The 16,852-nt window shown below is 37.0% G+C and overlaps 1 protein-coding gene across 3 annotated transcripts in view; it reads left to right on the top strand.

Moving 5' to 3' along the window:
* doc2b (double C2-like domains, beta) overlaps positions 1–16,852 on the top strand; it is a 394,892-nt gene that overhangs the window by 73,241 nt on the left and 304,799 nt on the right. For all 3 annotated transcript variants that reach the window (XM_079815985.1, XM_079815983.1, XM_079815984.1), the window contains exon 6: positions 4,378–4,540. In XM_079815985.1, coding sequence (XP_079672111.1) covers positions 4,378–4,540 — 163 coding nt within the window. The remainder of the gene's footprint in view (positions 1–4,377; positions 4,541–16,852) is intronic.

Here is a 16,852-nt window from a genome sequence, read left to right as displayed (position 1 = left end):
AAACTCATTATTGAATCAAAATACAATTTTCCTCTGTGAAATGAGCCTGTGACATGTTGTGACTCCACTCCTCAAAGAATCGGAATCGAGAATCAAAAAGAACCGTAATCGAAACTAAGAATAGGAATCGGAATCAGAATCGTTCAAATCAAAACGATGCCCAACCCTATTTAAATGGAGGTGTGGAGGTATATGATGGATTCAATCTGGTTCCATTCCCAGCTGTAAAAGAGTTTATTATAATGGAGTGATAGACAAAGTAGGGAATAGAAACAGAAGTTCCAATGAAAAATGTGACATTATGTTAAGTCTGTGTGTGTTTGTATATGTTATTCGAACAAGGTATGATGGAATGCTTTTTGTGTGTTTATTGAATAAGAGATTGATTCCCTGCGGTATATGCCTGGAGATAATGAGTCTCTAGATATTTATGTACACAGAGACATGATTACTTCTGTATTTCATCTTCTCCTACTCCTCACTGACCTTGAAATATCACCTACACATTTCCAAATGCTCCCTTAATCACTGCTTCTCCCCGAATCTGCAGTTCACCCAATGATTTGTTTTAATGTGATGGTTTAGGTCACAGAGATACATTAGATACAGGTGGTGCTTTATTTTTTTAATTGAATGCTTGTTTGTCATTATTCATGAGACTTAAAGGGTTAGTTCACCCAAAAATGAATTCTGTCATTAATTACTTACCATCATGTCATTCAACACCCGTAAGACCTCCGTTCATCTTCAGAACACAAATGAAGATATTTTAGTTGAAATCCGATGGCTCAGAAAGGCCTCCATTGGCACAATGCACTTTACACTCTCAAGACCCTTAAAAGGTACTAAAGACGTCGTTACAAAGACCATCTCACTACAGTGGTTCTACAATAACTTTATGAAGTGACGAGAATTGTTTTTTGTGCGCAAAAAACCCCTAAATAACGACTTAGATAGTGATGACCGATTTCAAAACACAGCATCATGAAGCTTCGAAGCATTATGAATCAGTGAGTCGATTGAGCGGTTTGGATGGCCAAAGTCACGTGATTTCAGCAGTTTGGCAGTTTGACACGCGATCCGAATCATGATGCGACTCGCTGATTCATAATTTGCAAATGTTGGGCTGGTTAGAAAAAAAAAAGAACCAAACTATGATTTCCACAAAAAGGTGGACCTCCATGACTAGTGGTATTAAAACAATGTACTAATGGATTACTTTATGTATATAATTTATATTTTTATATAAGTTCAACCCCCCCCCCCCCCCCCCCCACACGTGACAGATGGAGTGATCCAGTTGTCTCAGCACATTGGGCTGAGAAAGGAGAAAGTATTTTTAACAAATGACACACTTGACTCCTCTGGTAGATCGTTTGGAAGGTAAAATCTTTCTTATTGTAGTCTGGCAAATGTCGTCAATTTTAGTCATTTTTCACAGGAAGCCATAGTCCTTGATTGCATATGTTAATGCATAATGTACATTTATAATGTCTTTCATTTCACTGTCAGTGATGATTTTGAGCTTATAAAAGTGGAACAGGTGTAGGAGAATGGGACCACTTTAGTATTAAACTAAGGAAAGATCATTGTTTTTGTTAGTACAATTCTCATCTACTACTTCTTATTTTTGCTGTTATTTTCAGTGGGTTTATGTTGTGTTATTGCCAGTGTTGGATGCAATGCATCACTAGGTACGTAATTACTGTAATTGAATGAACTTTTCCTTGAAAAGGTAAAGTAAAGGATTTCTCTTAATTTTTCTGTAAATCAAATAGTTACTTCTGATGTAAATACTATATAGACTATAGGACAATTCTATATAAAACAAAATTTTACGTCTACATTTGTAAAATGTATGTTTTTAATATCACCTAAATATTTTGGTCAGTTCAACAATAATTTATGCAATTTTATATTATTTATTTGAAATAATTAAAAAATCAGTTTAATTTCTGTCCTTGTGTTCAACTAGTCAAGGTTGATATGGGATTTAGAAAGTAATAAGTAGTGCAATACTTTGAGAGAGTAATTGGTACAGTAATCTAGTTACACTGTTGAAGATGTAATTAGTAGCTAGTAATTAATTGCTTATTTAGAGTAATTTACCCAACACTGGTTATTGCCAAGTATAAAATGTATCAATGCAGTTTTTTTCACCCAGAAAAATACGGATAGCACAGCAACCTGATTTTACTTATGTAGGCTACTATAAAAAGGGGGCAAAAACAGACGATCCAGGCTGTTTTTGTGTAATTTCAAAGTGGGTTGTTTTTCTAAATTACACGTTATCCCCCACTAATAAAACTCAGTTCTGGGAAAATGACTGTTCACACACTTTATTCATGATTGTGTAAGTTTTTTAAGTTTCTTTTTCCACTGTGAATGAACCGATTGCACTAGTAGTTTAAAATGTACTTTTTTTTTCTTCTTCCTGGGTAGTGGGTAGCAGAAATTGATACCCTGGGGAATACAAAACGGTGTCTTCCTGCATGCCTTTGGCTTCTGCACTAAAAACAAAACCTTCATCTATGCTCAAAGAATATTTCACATATTTCCTTTGCATGTTTGTTGCACACATCAAAACTGTCAGAGGTGAAGACCAATGCAAAACAAGGACGGACCCTGCAAGCTAGTTTAGCATTATTTTGTCTGGCCAGTGTTTGTGCAAATGGAGTTGTAACTGAGCAGGTACAGCTGGGAGATGGTGTTTGCCAAGACTCCAGCAGCTGCTGTCAGTCCTGACATTTCAGAGCCTGCTGTCCATCACTTCTTAATGGTCTTCCTGGCTACTGCAGGGCTTGGCCTGCCACGCTTCAGTCTCTCTGTTATATCACCGCGAGAGGGACTGGCACTAGACTGTAGTGTGCTCAGAACATCTCTAGAGCATTGCAGTGTTTGTTTCAGAGAGGTCATGTGTTTTGAAAGGACTGTTTGAATTTTTGGTGCGTGTCAACTAATTAAGTGCCACTGCTTTGAAAATGATGGCCTTGCAGTTGCTTTTCTGCTGAGTTCTGTGGTATGAAATGAACTTGATTGAGCATAACCACTTTTCATCCATATTGAGTAGGCCTTCCTTTTAAGCACCAAATGGAAATGCCAAGATAATAAAAGATTCCAAACATGCTCCACTCACTCTGCTCGGCCACGGCGGCCATTGTTCTGATTGGTGATGTTGTTCAAAATTCCAGCAGTTGTTAACAGTGCCTGTATTCAATACCACAGAAATTAATACACGTAACAATTCATGTTTAATTTTTTGAAAGAAGCTGCACTAAAACAATGCCAATTATGTATTGAAAAATAATATTTTATATAAATAACATGCTGTATTTCGTATTGAGAAAAGGTTCGTTATTGATTGTGGTTTTGACTTCAGTGAAAGCCATTAGATGGTGGCAAAGACTGTCTTTATGAGTGAGTCAGTAGAAAAGACTTATTGAAAGGGACTGAAACAAGTTTGCAAACAAGGATGTTGTTTTTCATTTGAAACTAAAAACAACATTCATGGGAAATCCTCTATTAATACAATTGCTTCTGTTGTTCTAAAGTGACATTGTAGTGTTAGTAACGGAGTTTTGGGCTCAACTGTCAAACTGTCAAGTTGAGATTTGAATCCGTGGCGGAAGGAAGTAGATCCGCACAAAAGAGGGTTTTTAAACACACTCTGTTATTTCTTATTGTGCCATCGAACTGTTGCATAAACGCAATATTTTGCTCGTAGCTGTGTGGTATGGCTCTATATGACTTGGATAATTGGTCCAAAATAAATCTGTTGAATCTGATTCTGTTACATAAAACTGAATAAATAATAATATATTGATATTTAATATTAATATATTTTCTGTCCAGTTTAAATTTCAATAAATATTTTAAATAAAAAATATTTTTTTTATTGACTTGTATTTTTAAATCCAGTATTTTCAAAATGATTAAACTTCATTTGAAAAGTCAAATATTAATATAATATCAATATCAAAAGATAATAATAATTTAAAAACAATTTAAAGCATTTTTGGGTTTAGGCTTTCAGTTTCAGCCCTGAATTTTCATTTTCATTTTTAGATTTTTGATATGGTATGATATATGATATATGATATGAAGCAGGGATAGGAGATTTTTAACAGTATTTTAACATTAAAAACATTACATGGGTTTAGAGAGCCTGCTGGCTAGCTGGACATGCAGCTGTAATGTTTTGGGTCAAATGTAAGTTAAAGTTTAAAACCAAATGCTGTTCGATTCTCTCCAGATGAGCATTCTGTCATAACTCCATGTCTTTGGCCACATGAGGTTACTTGTACCTTTTGAGTACTTGCTCTAAATCACTCCAACTGACCAGTGCTTCTTTTGTTTTCCTTTCCCTGCTCTTCAAAGGTGTGGAAACGTTCTGGAGCCTGGTTCTACAAAGCCCTGCCGAAGCATATTCGTCCCATTAAGGATTCAATTCTAGATAACAGGAAGTCCGTAATAGAAAGAGGAGAGCAGCTGCCAGTGGCCAGGAGTGCACCAATCAGCTACACATGGGCTCAAAGCAAAGGTTAGATGCTAATGATTCTATTCTATTTGGAATACACAGAGCTTTAAAAACTGAAATTCTTATAAAGAAATAATTCCACAATTCCATAAAAAAAAATACGGTTGTGCTCAAGGAGAAACATGATCAAATCCTATCAAGTCATATCCCATTCCCCTTCTTTCTCCCATTACTTTTTTTTGTCTGGTCTTCACTTTCCCTAAAATTAAAGGCAAAGATCAAAATTGATTAAAGCTGCAGTCCGTAACTTTTTGCACTCTAGACAGAAACGGAAACAGAGCTGCATGCGTCTTGTGGAAGAACATTGCAGCCGGAGCTACTTCTCTCTGTTTATGTCTATGGCCAGTCACACAGGGACTGTGCTCCTCCGCAGTGGTTACTACCAGTCTGGCCTGAAATAGTCCCAATATAAACACTTATTATAAGTGTACCATAATGATTCAGGGGAAGACAACACACAGTTTGGAAAATGGATTCATGTTGTACATTCTCATTATATAATTTTTGTAAATCTTGAACACAAAAAGTTACGGACAGCAGCTTTAAAAAAACCACAACAACAACAAAAACAATGACCTTAAAGGAATATACTGTGTCAAATACAAGTTAAGCTCATTCGACAGCATTTGTATCAAACATTGATTACAAAAATTAATTTCCACTTGTCCCACTTAGAGGTGAATACTCACCATTTCAATAGTATAGCCATAAGACTAAGACAATGTGTATTAACATGATTTTAGTGTGAGGACATCACTTACCATTTCTGTGTTGGTTGGATCCAAGTTATATCCAATTTTATAACTTCTTTGCATTGACAATGAGAAACACAAAACCCTAATATGACCATAAAATATGTGAATAATACACAACGAACGGAAGAATAAATTGAAGTGCTTTTATAACAACTTTAAAAAGCTTTAAATTTCTGCTTTTAATGGTGTTTTCTCACCTGTAGATCATTTCTTTTGTTCTGAAACAATGTAGCATTTTCTTCTTGGTTTGCATTCACAAGGCAATTTTTCAAAGCGTACCAAAATGTGTTCACGTAAGTCACATTCTTATACAACTGTCCTCCTATTGGTCAGAGTTTCCTCTGCGTCATCCATCAAGATGATTGACAAGTTCGCTCCATGAGCTGTCAAATACTTTATTTGTATCGAGACACACGCAAACACGAATGTAGCCGTCATTCCCGCTGTTAAGTTATATCCAGCATTTGTATTAATACTGCAGCAAATTCAAACACGCTCTCTCTGGATCTCCTAGCGCTATCTGGAGGTTAACTGTTTCAAGACACGCAAACACTACGAATGTTATAATGCAGCTAGAGCAGGAATCAAGGCTTCATCGGGAAAGCATTCTCACACGGAGAAGCGCAATTACACATTTTTAAGATCAAGAGGTGCTCTTTATGTTTTCAACTGTGACTAATGTGCTCACTCACAGAATCATACACAACTGCTACTTATATAGCACATTTCCCGTTATGAATTATAATATTATTTTGTCCTTTGGGTCAGATTGCTTTCACACCTCAAGCGAACCTTCCCAGAGTTTGTTTGCAATCGGGCAGAGACCACCTCATTCGGGCGGTCTTGGAGCGTTTTGTTTTGGTGCGAATCCGAGCACGATTGCCGTGTACTCATATGCCTAAACGAACCGAACCAAGGGAGAAAATGCACCATGCTCAGGTGATTTCAGTTAGCTTAATTAGTATTGAACTCAGAACATTTGGACACATTACCTTTTTGGACACAAAAATTAGTTATCTAAATATACTGGCGAGGCTATATATCAAAAGGTCGGTTAGCCTATTAATATACTCCTTTGTCATTTCTGTACTTTAGATGGGACATCCCATTCTCTAACAGTGATGCTACTGTATTAATGAGCTCAGCTATCTTAAGGTGACCCCATTTAACCCTTCTCCAAGTAAACATTCACTCTCACATCCATTTCAGGCTGAAACGCTTCTAGCTTCCAGGCACAGTTCTGCTTAACCTTGCAGAAATGCATTTAAGGGAGGATGAAAAGTGAAATGTATGTAAAAATAAACTCACCATGGCATGAATTAAATGGACCCATCTGCAGTGTGTGATAAGCTTACTTATCAGAAGAATTAGGAAGTTCTACAGCATGTGGACCAACGGCCCTCGAGCTCTGTGGCGTCTCAGTAAAGACACTCAGAGGACCAATATATCATCATTTTATTACCTATAATAAAGCTGGTGGCCCATCAGAGTTTACAGTCACACGGTTTCTCATGCATTTAATTATCTTTGACATGCAAATAAGATGTTCAGGAACGTTCATCAATTCCACATATGGAGCTTCTTTATAGCTTTACAAAGATGTATCGATGGAATGGTTCAGATCGGCTGGAGCACATCTGTGCATATGTTCCTAGACTACAATTCATGTGGTTGACATAAGATTTTTCAATTGCTTTGTTAAACCAGCCTTAGAGTAACAAATGTGCATTGGTACCATCCACACATGCTTGAGAGTGAGAGGTGTATGAGGTGCATTAGTGTCGTAGGGGTGGACACCTTTTCTGACTGTATCCTTTTAAAGGATGATTGAATAAATGAGGTCTGAAAGGTTTGTGGTGGGAATAACGTAGAGTAATACATCCATACCATCTGCTGCTATTATGCATGAGCATATCAGAGGCTGTTGCTGAATGAAGCATGTTAAAAGTGCACATTGATTTAGGAACTTCCCCTTCCTGACCCTTCGATAACATGCACTCTTATGTTTTTTGTTTAGCATTTTAGGTTCAATAATGAATATAGAGTTCTTGAGTTGGTGATATGCACCTTGCAGATTAAAAATGTCTTTATTACATTATATGTTCTTCATTTTAGCATATTGGTTTATGGGTTCTCTATACTGTCGCTGGTCATTTTGACCCAGTTCAGATTCCAAAGTGACAGTGCACCTAAAAACAAACATTTTAGGATATTTATTCTCCTTCATGTTATTCCAGACCTTATTCACTTATTCACTGTGTTTCCACCAAAGCATTTTTTTCCTTAGGCCAGCATATTTTTTTGAATTTGGTCAATTGTTTAAAAACTGCAGCAGCGTGACAAGGCTCTGAATACCTATTTCACGCTGCACGCTTGCCATTTTATTCTGGTTACATGGAGTTGAAAAATGTTCAAGTAAAATGCAGTGCTCATCTCTTTCACTGTTGTTTAATCAGCCATCCAATCACAGTGAAGGAGGGGTGGGGCAAATACCACACTGACCAACCATCACAATCTGCTTGTACAACAGATAACATAAATTATTTAAAACAAAGACCAGAGCAAGTACTTCAAAAAATTGTCTACATTTTTATATTCAGAAACAAACTATTTGCGAAATCAGATACTAGTAAGACTTCCGTGGATATTCCGTGTCATATACCAAAGCGTCTCAACTGAATAAAAAAACAAAAACGCTGTGCCGCTGAAGTTCTCAACCGCCTGCAGCTACAGTAGATGTTTTCAGAAGAGCGCCTGCCATTTTCAGCTGATATGCACGTTTCAGTGCTGGACTGCTGGCCTTTCTCTTTATGGGAATTACATTGAACTAGGATTAGAGTTTTTAAATTTCAAAAAGGTCACAAAAGCACCAAAAGTGCACCAAAATCATGCACCTTATTATAAATGCTGGGATATGGAATACTCTTCTTCTTTTTTTTCTATTTTTTCTTGTATTTCAGTGTGGAGGAGTTGCTATTTGCAGAAAGTCAGAACCAGTCTGCAGGTTTTGGGCAGTAGCATTTGACATAGACAAAAATGGGGATCATACACTCCACAGGATCACACATCACCAGACATTGAATATGGATGATGCCTAGTGTTTTAAAATGTTCAGACATTCAAAGTTATGTAGTATATTCCAGCTTTCTGAAGTCATAAAGCTTTATATGAGACTAAAATGTAAGTTGTTACTCAGAAAACCTTTAAAGGGTAACTAAACCCTAAACCAACTTTTTTTAGTTAATGATCTGTAATACTGGGGCTTTATTAATGCTGTTCATTGATTCGAGTAAATGTTTTGACATTTGGGTATAAAGTGTTTTAATTCTACAATATATGGTGTAAAACCGCCAAAGTGCTGCCCTCTTAAGGTTGAACGGTGGCTACTGCAGTTGAATTTTCCAATTGGACGTTGTGGTACATCGTGACGTAGGATGGTACTTCCAACGGCTCACTACACACGCCCCTGGCACGAGCTCACCACGCCCTCAGAAATGTTTTCCCCAATCACATGATGAGAACTACTTAACTCCAGTATGAACTGTCATATTACATGAAGTAGAAACATTATGAATGAAACTTACTTGACACATGCTTTAACATTGTAATGAAGAAAATGCGGTTAAATAATGCAGCTGTCAGTACACGTCAGGATTTTCTTGCGATAGTATTGCCGCCCGTCATGTGTACAGATAAGTTTGCACTTTCAAACCCTGACACGCAAGTGGTTGCCGCGGTATCGAACAACAATACCGTAATGTGCCGTAATATATAGTCTTTTATTTGAGGAAATCTGTTTATAATAGGCTATTAGGTCTGAACTTATTGGTCCTGCGCTGCTTATTGATTCAGTTCATTTGAATGAAAATACATTGTATGTGTATCAGATATCTGATCTATTTAGTGGCATTCAGTATAAGGATTTGACTGTTCATAGATTAGGTCAGGTGTCTCATTCTCTCTTGCGCTGCTGCTTCACTGGCATCGTCGGCATCGGGAGTTAACGCAGTTTGAGCCAGCGGCTCGCATTGATAAGGCTCTGGGTCTGTGTCTACAGACAATTCACCACTCTGTTGCAAAGCTACTGGATTCACTGCAGTCATTCTCCATCTTTGCGACTCGCGAGTCAGACAGCTGTCAATCAATCCGTCACTGCGGGTCTCAGGCACTCACGCACTCCGCTCAGTCCCGCCCTCGGTTCATCCCCTCTGTCTCCGCTGGGCTCTGCCCACTTTTCCAGCATTTTTCAAAAATTGCCAGTGGGTGGAGTTAAGCTCTGAGCTGGGGTTTAGTTTTCATCAAAAAATGCATGCAATAAATTTTTTTCAGTTTAATGCGTAATTTTTTTTTGGCGCAATAAATGCAACATCCGTTTTTTCTGTCATCCTTTGGCTAGCGCCTTAATGTAACGTTTGATCTGTACGTCAGCATCGGGGAATAACAATAATCTCGTTCACGGTAGAGAAAGCTGCTTACATGTACAAAAGTAATCATAAAGACTTGCTTTTGCGTCTTCATCAGCTTGCAACAGTTCCGTGCAAAAGTAACACTCGGTGTAGAAGAGCCTTTACGGTTAACTAACCGTGACGTTTTTAAGCGCGGTCAATCGCTGCATCCCTACTCTTGACTAAAGAACTTTTGTAGCTTTAATAAGGATTTATCTATATTTAATTTATAATTTATGTAGTGCAGACTGTTTGCTAGCTTTATTAAATTTCTGTTTGAAGTTCACTTAAATTAAAAGTTATGTTTTTTAAACCTAGTAAATAAAATTGATAGCCTTGAGATAGCATTGAGACTAGTATTAGTATCAGTGATACTGGCTTTCATTCATAAATAAGGCTATTAAACAAATATTTTAAATATACTGTCTTTGTTTTTTCTATATACATTTGGATATTAAATGTGAAATTATTACATTATATTAAAAACGTATAAAAATGTGATGCATTTTTAATCACGGTTAATTTTGATTAATCACAGAAATATTTAATCGTTTGACAGCACTAGTTACAACATCTAATTGGAGGGGAATATCTTCTATGAATAATTATTTAAATTTTGTTTCACAAACTTTCATATCGATCAAAAACTTGGAATATAGTGTACGAGTCATATGAACCATTTTATGGCACTTTTTTGAAACATGAATGGTTTTGTCCCTGTTGAATGTAATTGCATGGAAAACATGTAATTATATGTCTTGATAATTTCTCCTTTTTTCTCAGGTTTTCAACCTCAAACATCTTCACAGATATGATTTCAAAATGTCTTCATAAAATACTTTACTGTCACTGTCAGCAGAGTGTGAGTCCTCTTAGGCTTGTGACGTCAATTTGACCTTGTGTAGCTAAACTGGATCTGCAGAAGATCCACAGAAGAGAAGGGTTAAATTTGCAGCACATAGACGTTAACTCTATGTATTATCTATAATAAAACATTCTTTGTGGAATAATGAAAAGACAACATCAATGCCTAAACTTGTGCAGTTGTTTCAGGACATTTTAAATGTCTTCTGTCTTTTTTTAGTAGTATTGACTCGGCAAGCTGAGAGTAAATGTTTTGTTTTTTTGCGAATAGGTGGAATAATTTTGATAGATTAATGCTAAATCTGTATTGATCTAGTTGAAATATGATTAAACAGAGCATGTTTGCTCTGGTATTTTGAAGCCAATAGTTGAAAATCTTCTTTTCAGAGAGTATTACAAAACATTGCAGAGACAGAGAAGAATTTATTTAAAGAAATGTTACAGGTTTATTAAAAGTCATCATCTCTGGCTTACTGTGAATTAGATTACCACAATATTATTCTCACTCATCCCTCAGTTTGTAAGTGCAAGGGAAAACATTGGATGGGAATGAAGTGATTTAACAAAATGCAAGCTTCATATTTCTGCAGTTAAACCCTCCGTGGATCCGTCAGCCCGCTACAGATGCTGTTGATAGAGCTTAACTTGTATTTAATCTGGAACATCTTTTAATGTTGACAGGTCAAAATCATCACATCACAACAAATGTAATGGAGCAATACAGGTACACTTTCGACTGAATATCTTTGTTCCGCTGATGGTTAGACTGGGTAGTTTCACTCACTGTGATGTGATTGGGAATGCAGGTGAAGCTCTTCCCGATGCTCTGTGGGACACGACAGAAAGGAGAATGATGATTATTTAAAGGGGTGGTAAAACACGATTTCACTTTTCTAACTTAAACAGCAACATTACACACTAGCTAGAGCATAAACAACATCTGCAAAGTTACAACGTTCAAAGTTTAAAGCAAAGGGAGATATTTGCTTTTAAAGAAGTCAATTTCTAAGGACTACAGCAAACGGCCGGTAGGGACTACAGACATTCCTCCAGGGTTGCTGACATCACCAACCTCAATATTTACATAAACCCCTCCTCCGAGAATATTAAATAAGGGGGGGCAAAGCCATTTTGTATTGCTGTGGAGAAGAGTTGTTGTGGTATAGTTAGTAGGGTGGAGTGTTGTTGCCGCAATGCCGACGAAACGCTGCTATTTTCATCCGGATTTCACGTCCACTTTGTTCAGCCTTCTTAGGGACGGGGGAGTTAGGGATCAATGGTTAATTTATTTTTAACTCGGTCCCTCATAATTATTACCCAAATCTCGCTCTCTGTGCTGCACATTTCACGGAGGAAAGCTTCCACAATCTTTGCGCGTTCAATGCAGGATTCGCACAACGGCTTGTCCTGAAAGATGGAGCAGTTCCAACTTTAAAAACAGAAGCTGTTTACGGGCCACAACCTGTAAGTATGATTTATTTTTCATTGATGTGTTTTCCTGTAATAGTTTGTATTGTTAATTGTACGTTGTAGCAAGGAAGTAAACAAATGACAACGCTGTTTGGCTCTGCAAACCAGTTTGTTAAATGCTCATTCATACTTAACGTTATCCAAACACCTAACGTTACAAACTTAACTTGCATACAACGTTACAACGTATCTAAAAAGTATGAGACAACAACAAAAACAAAACAAACCATTCTGAAACGTCGTTTAGCAGCCGTTCTTGAACAGGTTCTGCTCGATCATCTTCACTAAAATGTTTTGGGTCCGATTCGGGCTCAAATTGGTATGGTTTTATTGACACCATTGTTTCTAATACTTCCAAAGCACAGTCTACCGGTAAAGGTAAGGGGCGTGACGTTTCTGAAAAACGTGCACTAGGCGGTTAGCGAATCACAACACACTGGGCCAGCAAACCAATCTGAACCCATTGCGTATTTTTGAGGGACTGGCTTCATAGAACCCGGAAACCATCAGACCGTTTTTACAAGGAGGGACAGAACAGTGTAGAATAAAGGTAAAATATATGAAGCATGAACACATATTACAGTGCACCCCACAAACACAATCAAGACTTCGAAAGAATGTGTTTTACCACCCCTTTAAATATTATGCTCAGCTAACTTTCAGATTTAATAAATTAAACTTCTGCTTGGTAATGTTGTTTTATAGGACTCAGTCATCCATTTTAGGGTGTGTTCACACATGGCAAGTTTGGTTCCAAACCCTGGTGCGACTGCTCTGTTAGTGCGGTTCATTTGAATAAGTGTGAACCCTTCCATCCAAACTCTGGTGTGCACCAAACAAGCAGACCGAGACCGCTGAAAAAATGGGTTTCGGGCTGCTTCCCAACGATCTATGGTGCAGTTCAAATGAAATATGAACGCAACACGGACCAAAGACATGTAAACAAACTAAAATCAAGACATGATGTCACAAGATGCGACCCTAAAAAGGACAGAATGCTAAAGCATACCTGTTTTTTCTTGTCATAGTCATGATGTTGCCCATCACAGTTCAGTACGGGCATCAGAACCGCGACAGATCTTCATTTGTGTGGGATTCGTGCCACTGTTTTGACTCTTTTACACATTTTATAAGCTCTTCACGAGTTTTCAGCTGGTCAAAATACCATTGTATAGGCAATGCACATACAAACGAGCGCATTTAGCCCAGCAAGTTCCGTTGCGAAATATACGCCATAAAAGCCGACCAATAAGGTTCTGAACATATCCCAATGCCTTTTGGTTCAGGGGTAAAAATCCGGACCGAACAGACCAAGCAAACTGTGAAGAAAGTGTGAAAATGCCTTTACTACAAACTTTGATTTTGAATGGCTGATTTATTGTCCTGTTTATTAAAGCTGCTTTGAAGCAATCTGTGTCCTATAAGGCACTTTATAAATAAAGGTGACCTGATTTGACAAATAGTCTTCCAATAATTACTCTGGCAATAGAAGCACCTTACAGTGCATCTTATCTGCCATAAACCTTAAGCACAACTTCAGCTGCTTATTTCTTTATCAACATTGATGCTTCTCTGGACTCTGCCTGCCAGAATCATTCCTATATACTCATAAATTAATGCTGGTGGGTTAATCAGGCTAAACGTATGTAAATTTGTAAAATACAACTCATTGGAATTTCATGAAAATCCAGTTACTGGCAGCCATAACCGATTTGGGAGAATAATGCGCTGGCCGGATGGGTAATGATGAGCTCTTATTTAGAATTACTGATCATGAGGGAGTCTGTGACAGCGGGGGATCCCATTATGTCTGAGAAGACTAAAACTTTGTGTTTGTGTCTTGTGTTCTGTGTTAATGGACTCTGATTTAGTTTTGTTTGAATATTTTGTAAGTGTGTATATATATAATTTGCCTGGTTTCCAGTTCAGCTGAAAATTTTTCAGGTGGTGTTTTTTATAAAACATGTTGTTGTGCGTAGTGTTGTTTTCGTCAACGAAAAGTATGACTAAATATCTTCGTCAACGAACCTTTATAACGTGACGAAAACGAGACGAGACGCAACGTAAATGCTGGTCATGTGACGATGACGAATAAAAACGAGACTAAATGTGGTTCACAAAATAAAAACTATGCTAAAATGTCTCTTCATTTTCGTTGACGAAAATGAGACGAGACGAAAAGTCGTGTTTTTATTTTGCAGTATTTCTGTGCGTCTCATTCAGGGGCTGCATCAGGTCTCACTGCGCAGACGCAGGTGACATCACTCTCTTCAAACCCCACTCGCGCGGCGTCTCCGGTGAGTGAACGGGTCCTATGGCCGGCCAGTCGGGGTTCGTAAGCCCTATTCGGACGGTAATTGTTTGTCCTGCGGTCGTAGGTGTCTTCATCATTTACAGGGGCTAGTCAGTGATTTTATTGTCGTCTTAATGCAGAATATCAGTGTTTTTCTCCCACCACCCGTGTAAAAATCTCCGGCCGAATTACCTAACTTACTGTTTGACAAACACCAAGCTCGTGTGGTGCCGTCTGAATCCACATCTCTGAGTTTTCAATCACTTCAGAATTCACGGTTTATATCCTTTTTGGCCACTGCAGAGCACCGTGCGGTTGTGCTTCGCTGTTATCTGGATGCATTTTAAAGATCTAGACTTGTATTACTGAAATATTGGTAAGTATTTACAAGAGCAAGATATTTCAGCACCGCTCCAAAAAAGAAAGAAAGAAAAGCACGTAAACTTTTGAAATGTGCCGTTATAACGGCAGCAATTATATATGTTAAAATAACCGCAGCATTATGAATACCTCATAAGCGAATAAGAGGCTATATTCACTTATTTCCACTCATTTCCATGTGGAATAAAATTACATCCTTTATTTTGAGATAAAATACAAGACAGAAAAACATTTTAACTATAATGTGGGTCTAATTTTAAACATATTTAAATAATTAAATAATAATTTGGAAATTATTTTCCTATTATTAAATTAAATATGCATTTATTCTTATTAAGACATTTGGAAAAACTTTTATTACATTGAAGTGGAAAATAAAACGGGTGTTGTGGAAATAGATAGGGAAAAATGTGCCCACAAAAATCACAGGAAAAAACACCACAAACCTTAAGAGACATCTCAATGTTTTTATTTATTTTATTTAAATGTATGTGTGTGTACTTTTAACATGTTTAGTTGGTAAAATAAATATGTTGTAACTTCAAATCAGAGCGTCTTCCGTGTCTGGAATGGATGTATTCTTGAGTCTAAGGTAACAATAATATAATAAGATAACCTTGTTTGAAATGGGTTTGGCTAAAAGAAGATTTTGGTTTTGTCTATAATACGTACTTATACTACATTGACTGGGTTAAATAGAATTGCATTACTAAAAAGAGACTAAAATACAATTTGCATTGACTAAAACTTGACTAAAATGTCATCAGTTTTCGTCGACTAAAACTAGACGAAAATAGTCATAGATAATTCTGACTAAAATAAGACTAAAATGCTCAGACTTTTAGTCGACTAAAACTTGACTAGACTAAAAAGAGTATGACTATGACTAAAACTAATAAAAACTAAAATGACAGCTTGACACAAAGACTAGACTAAAACTAAAATGAAAACAGGCCGCCAAAAACAACACTAGTTGTGCGCAGTGGAACAAATGTATGAGATTTTACCATGCTGAAAGTCTAGAACACTAGAACACATTTTGTTAGCACAATAATCAAACCATTGCTAGAAATATCAATACAAAAACACATAGATAAACTACTGTAGTTAACCACATTTATAGACTTGTTGACCAACGTGACCCATCCCTAATTTTTGGTTTCTATATTGGGAGGTAACACCTGTTAGTGAAAAGCTGCAATAAACAAAATATGGCTTTAGTAAGATATGGAGAGTATTTTTCAGTTTTTCTTTTAGAAATAAAAGCCCTAAAAATAATCCTTATTACAAATATTCTTCAGATGGTAGTGGTACTAGAAATTGTCCAGAACACTGTTGCATGCTGGGTATTATTGGGTCAGTCCTTTGGGGAGGTCAGAATTTATTATCTTTTAGATTATTAGCACATTCTTCTCGTAGCAAAAGGATTATTGCTTGGAATCATTTGGTCCAGTGTCTTGTGGTGAAGTGTTAAAGGCTGTAAATACTTTAGTTGTACACTATAGAAGCACACTGTTCTTCACTTAAGCACATATTGATTCTAGAATTTAATTTAATCGTACCAAATAGGAGAATTACATTATTCCCTTAAATCAGTGCAGAAGAAGCCTCTTGTTTCCTGCTTCCTCATATATCAGTACTGTGACATTTATGTGTATCTGTAATGCCTTTTTATTTCCTGTGTGGAGGTGCACAAAACAATAGACCAGGGGTTTTCAAACCTGTCCCGGAGGACCCCCAGTACTGCACATTTTGTATGTCTCCCTCATCTAACACACCTGATTCAACTCATGAGCTCATTATTAGACCTGAAGTGGGTGTGTCAAATATGGGAGACATACAAAATGTGCAGGGCTAGTGGTCCTCCTGGATAGGTTTGAAAACCCCTGCAATGGACTATACACTCTCAGAATGGCACAACAGCTACTGTGGCAGTACTGCCCAAAAAAGGTACTAACACTACCGTTCAAAAGTTTGGGGTCAGTGAGTGTTTTTTGTGTGTTTTTTTTAATAAAATAACTAAGAAATAACACTTTTATTCAGTAGAGATGGAATAAATTATATAAAAGCCATTCATAATGTTACAACAGATTATTTAAAATAGAAA

Source organism: Gobio gobio, assembly GCF_949357685.1.
Source record: "Gobio gobio genome assembly, chromosome: 4".
Lineage (NCBI taxonomy): Eukaryota > Metazoa > Chordata > Actinopteri > Cypriniformes > Gobionidae > Gobio > Gobio gobio.
Note: the sequence above shows the minus strand (reverse complement) of the source record. Positions and strands in the feature narration are given on the sequence as shown.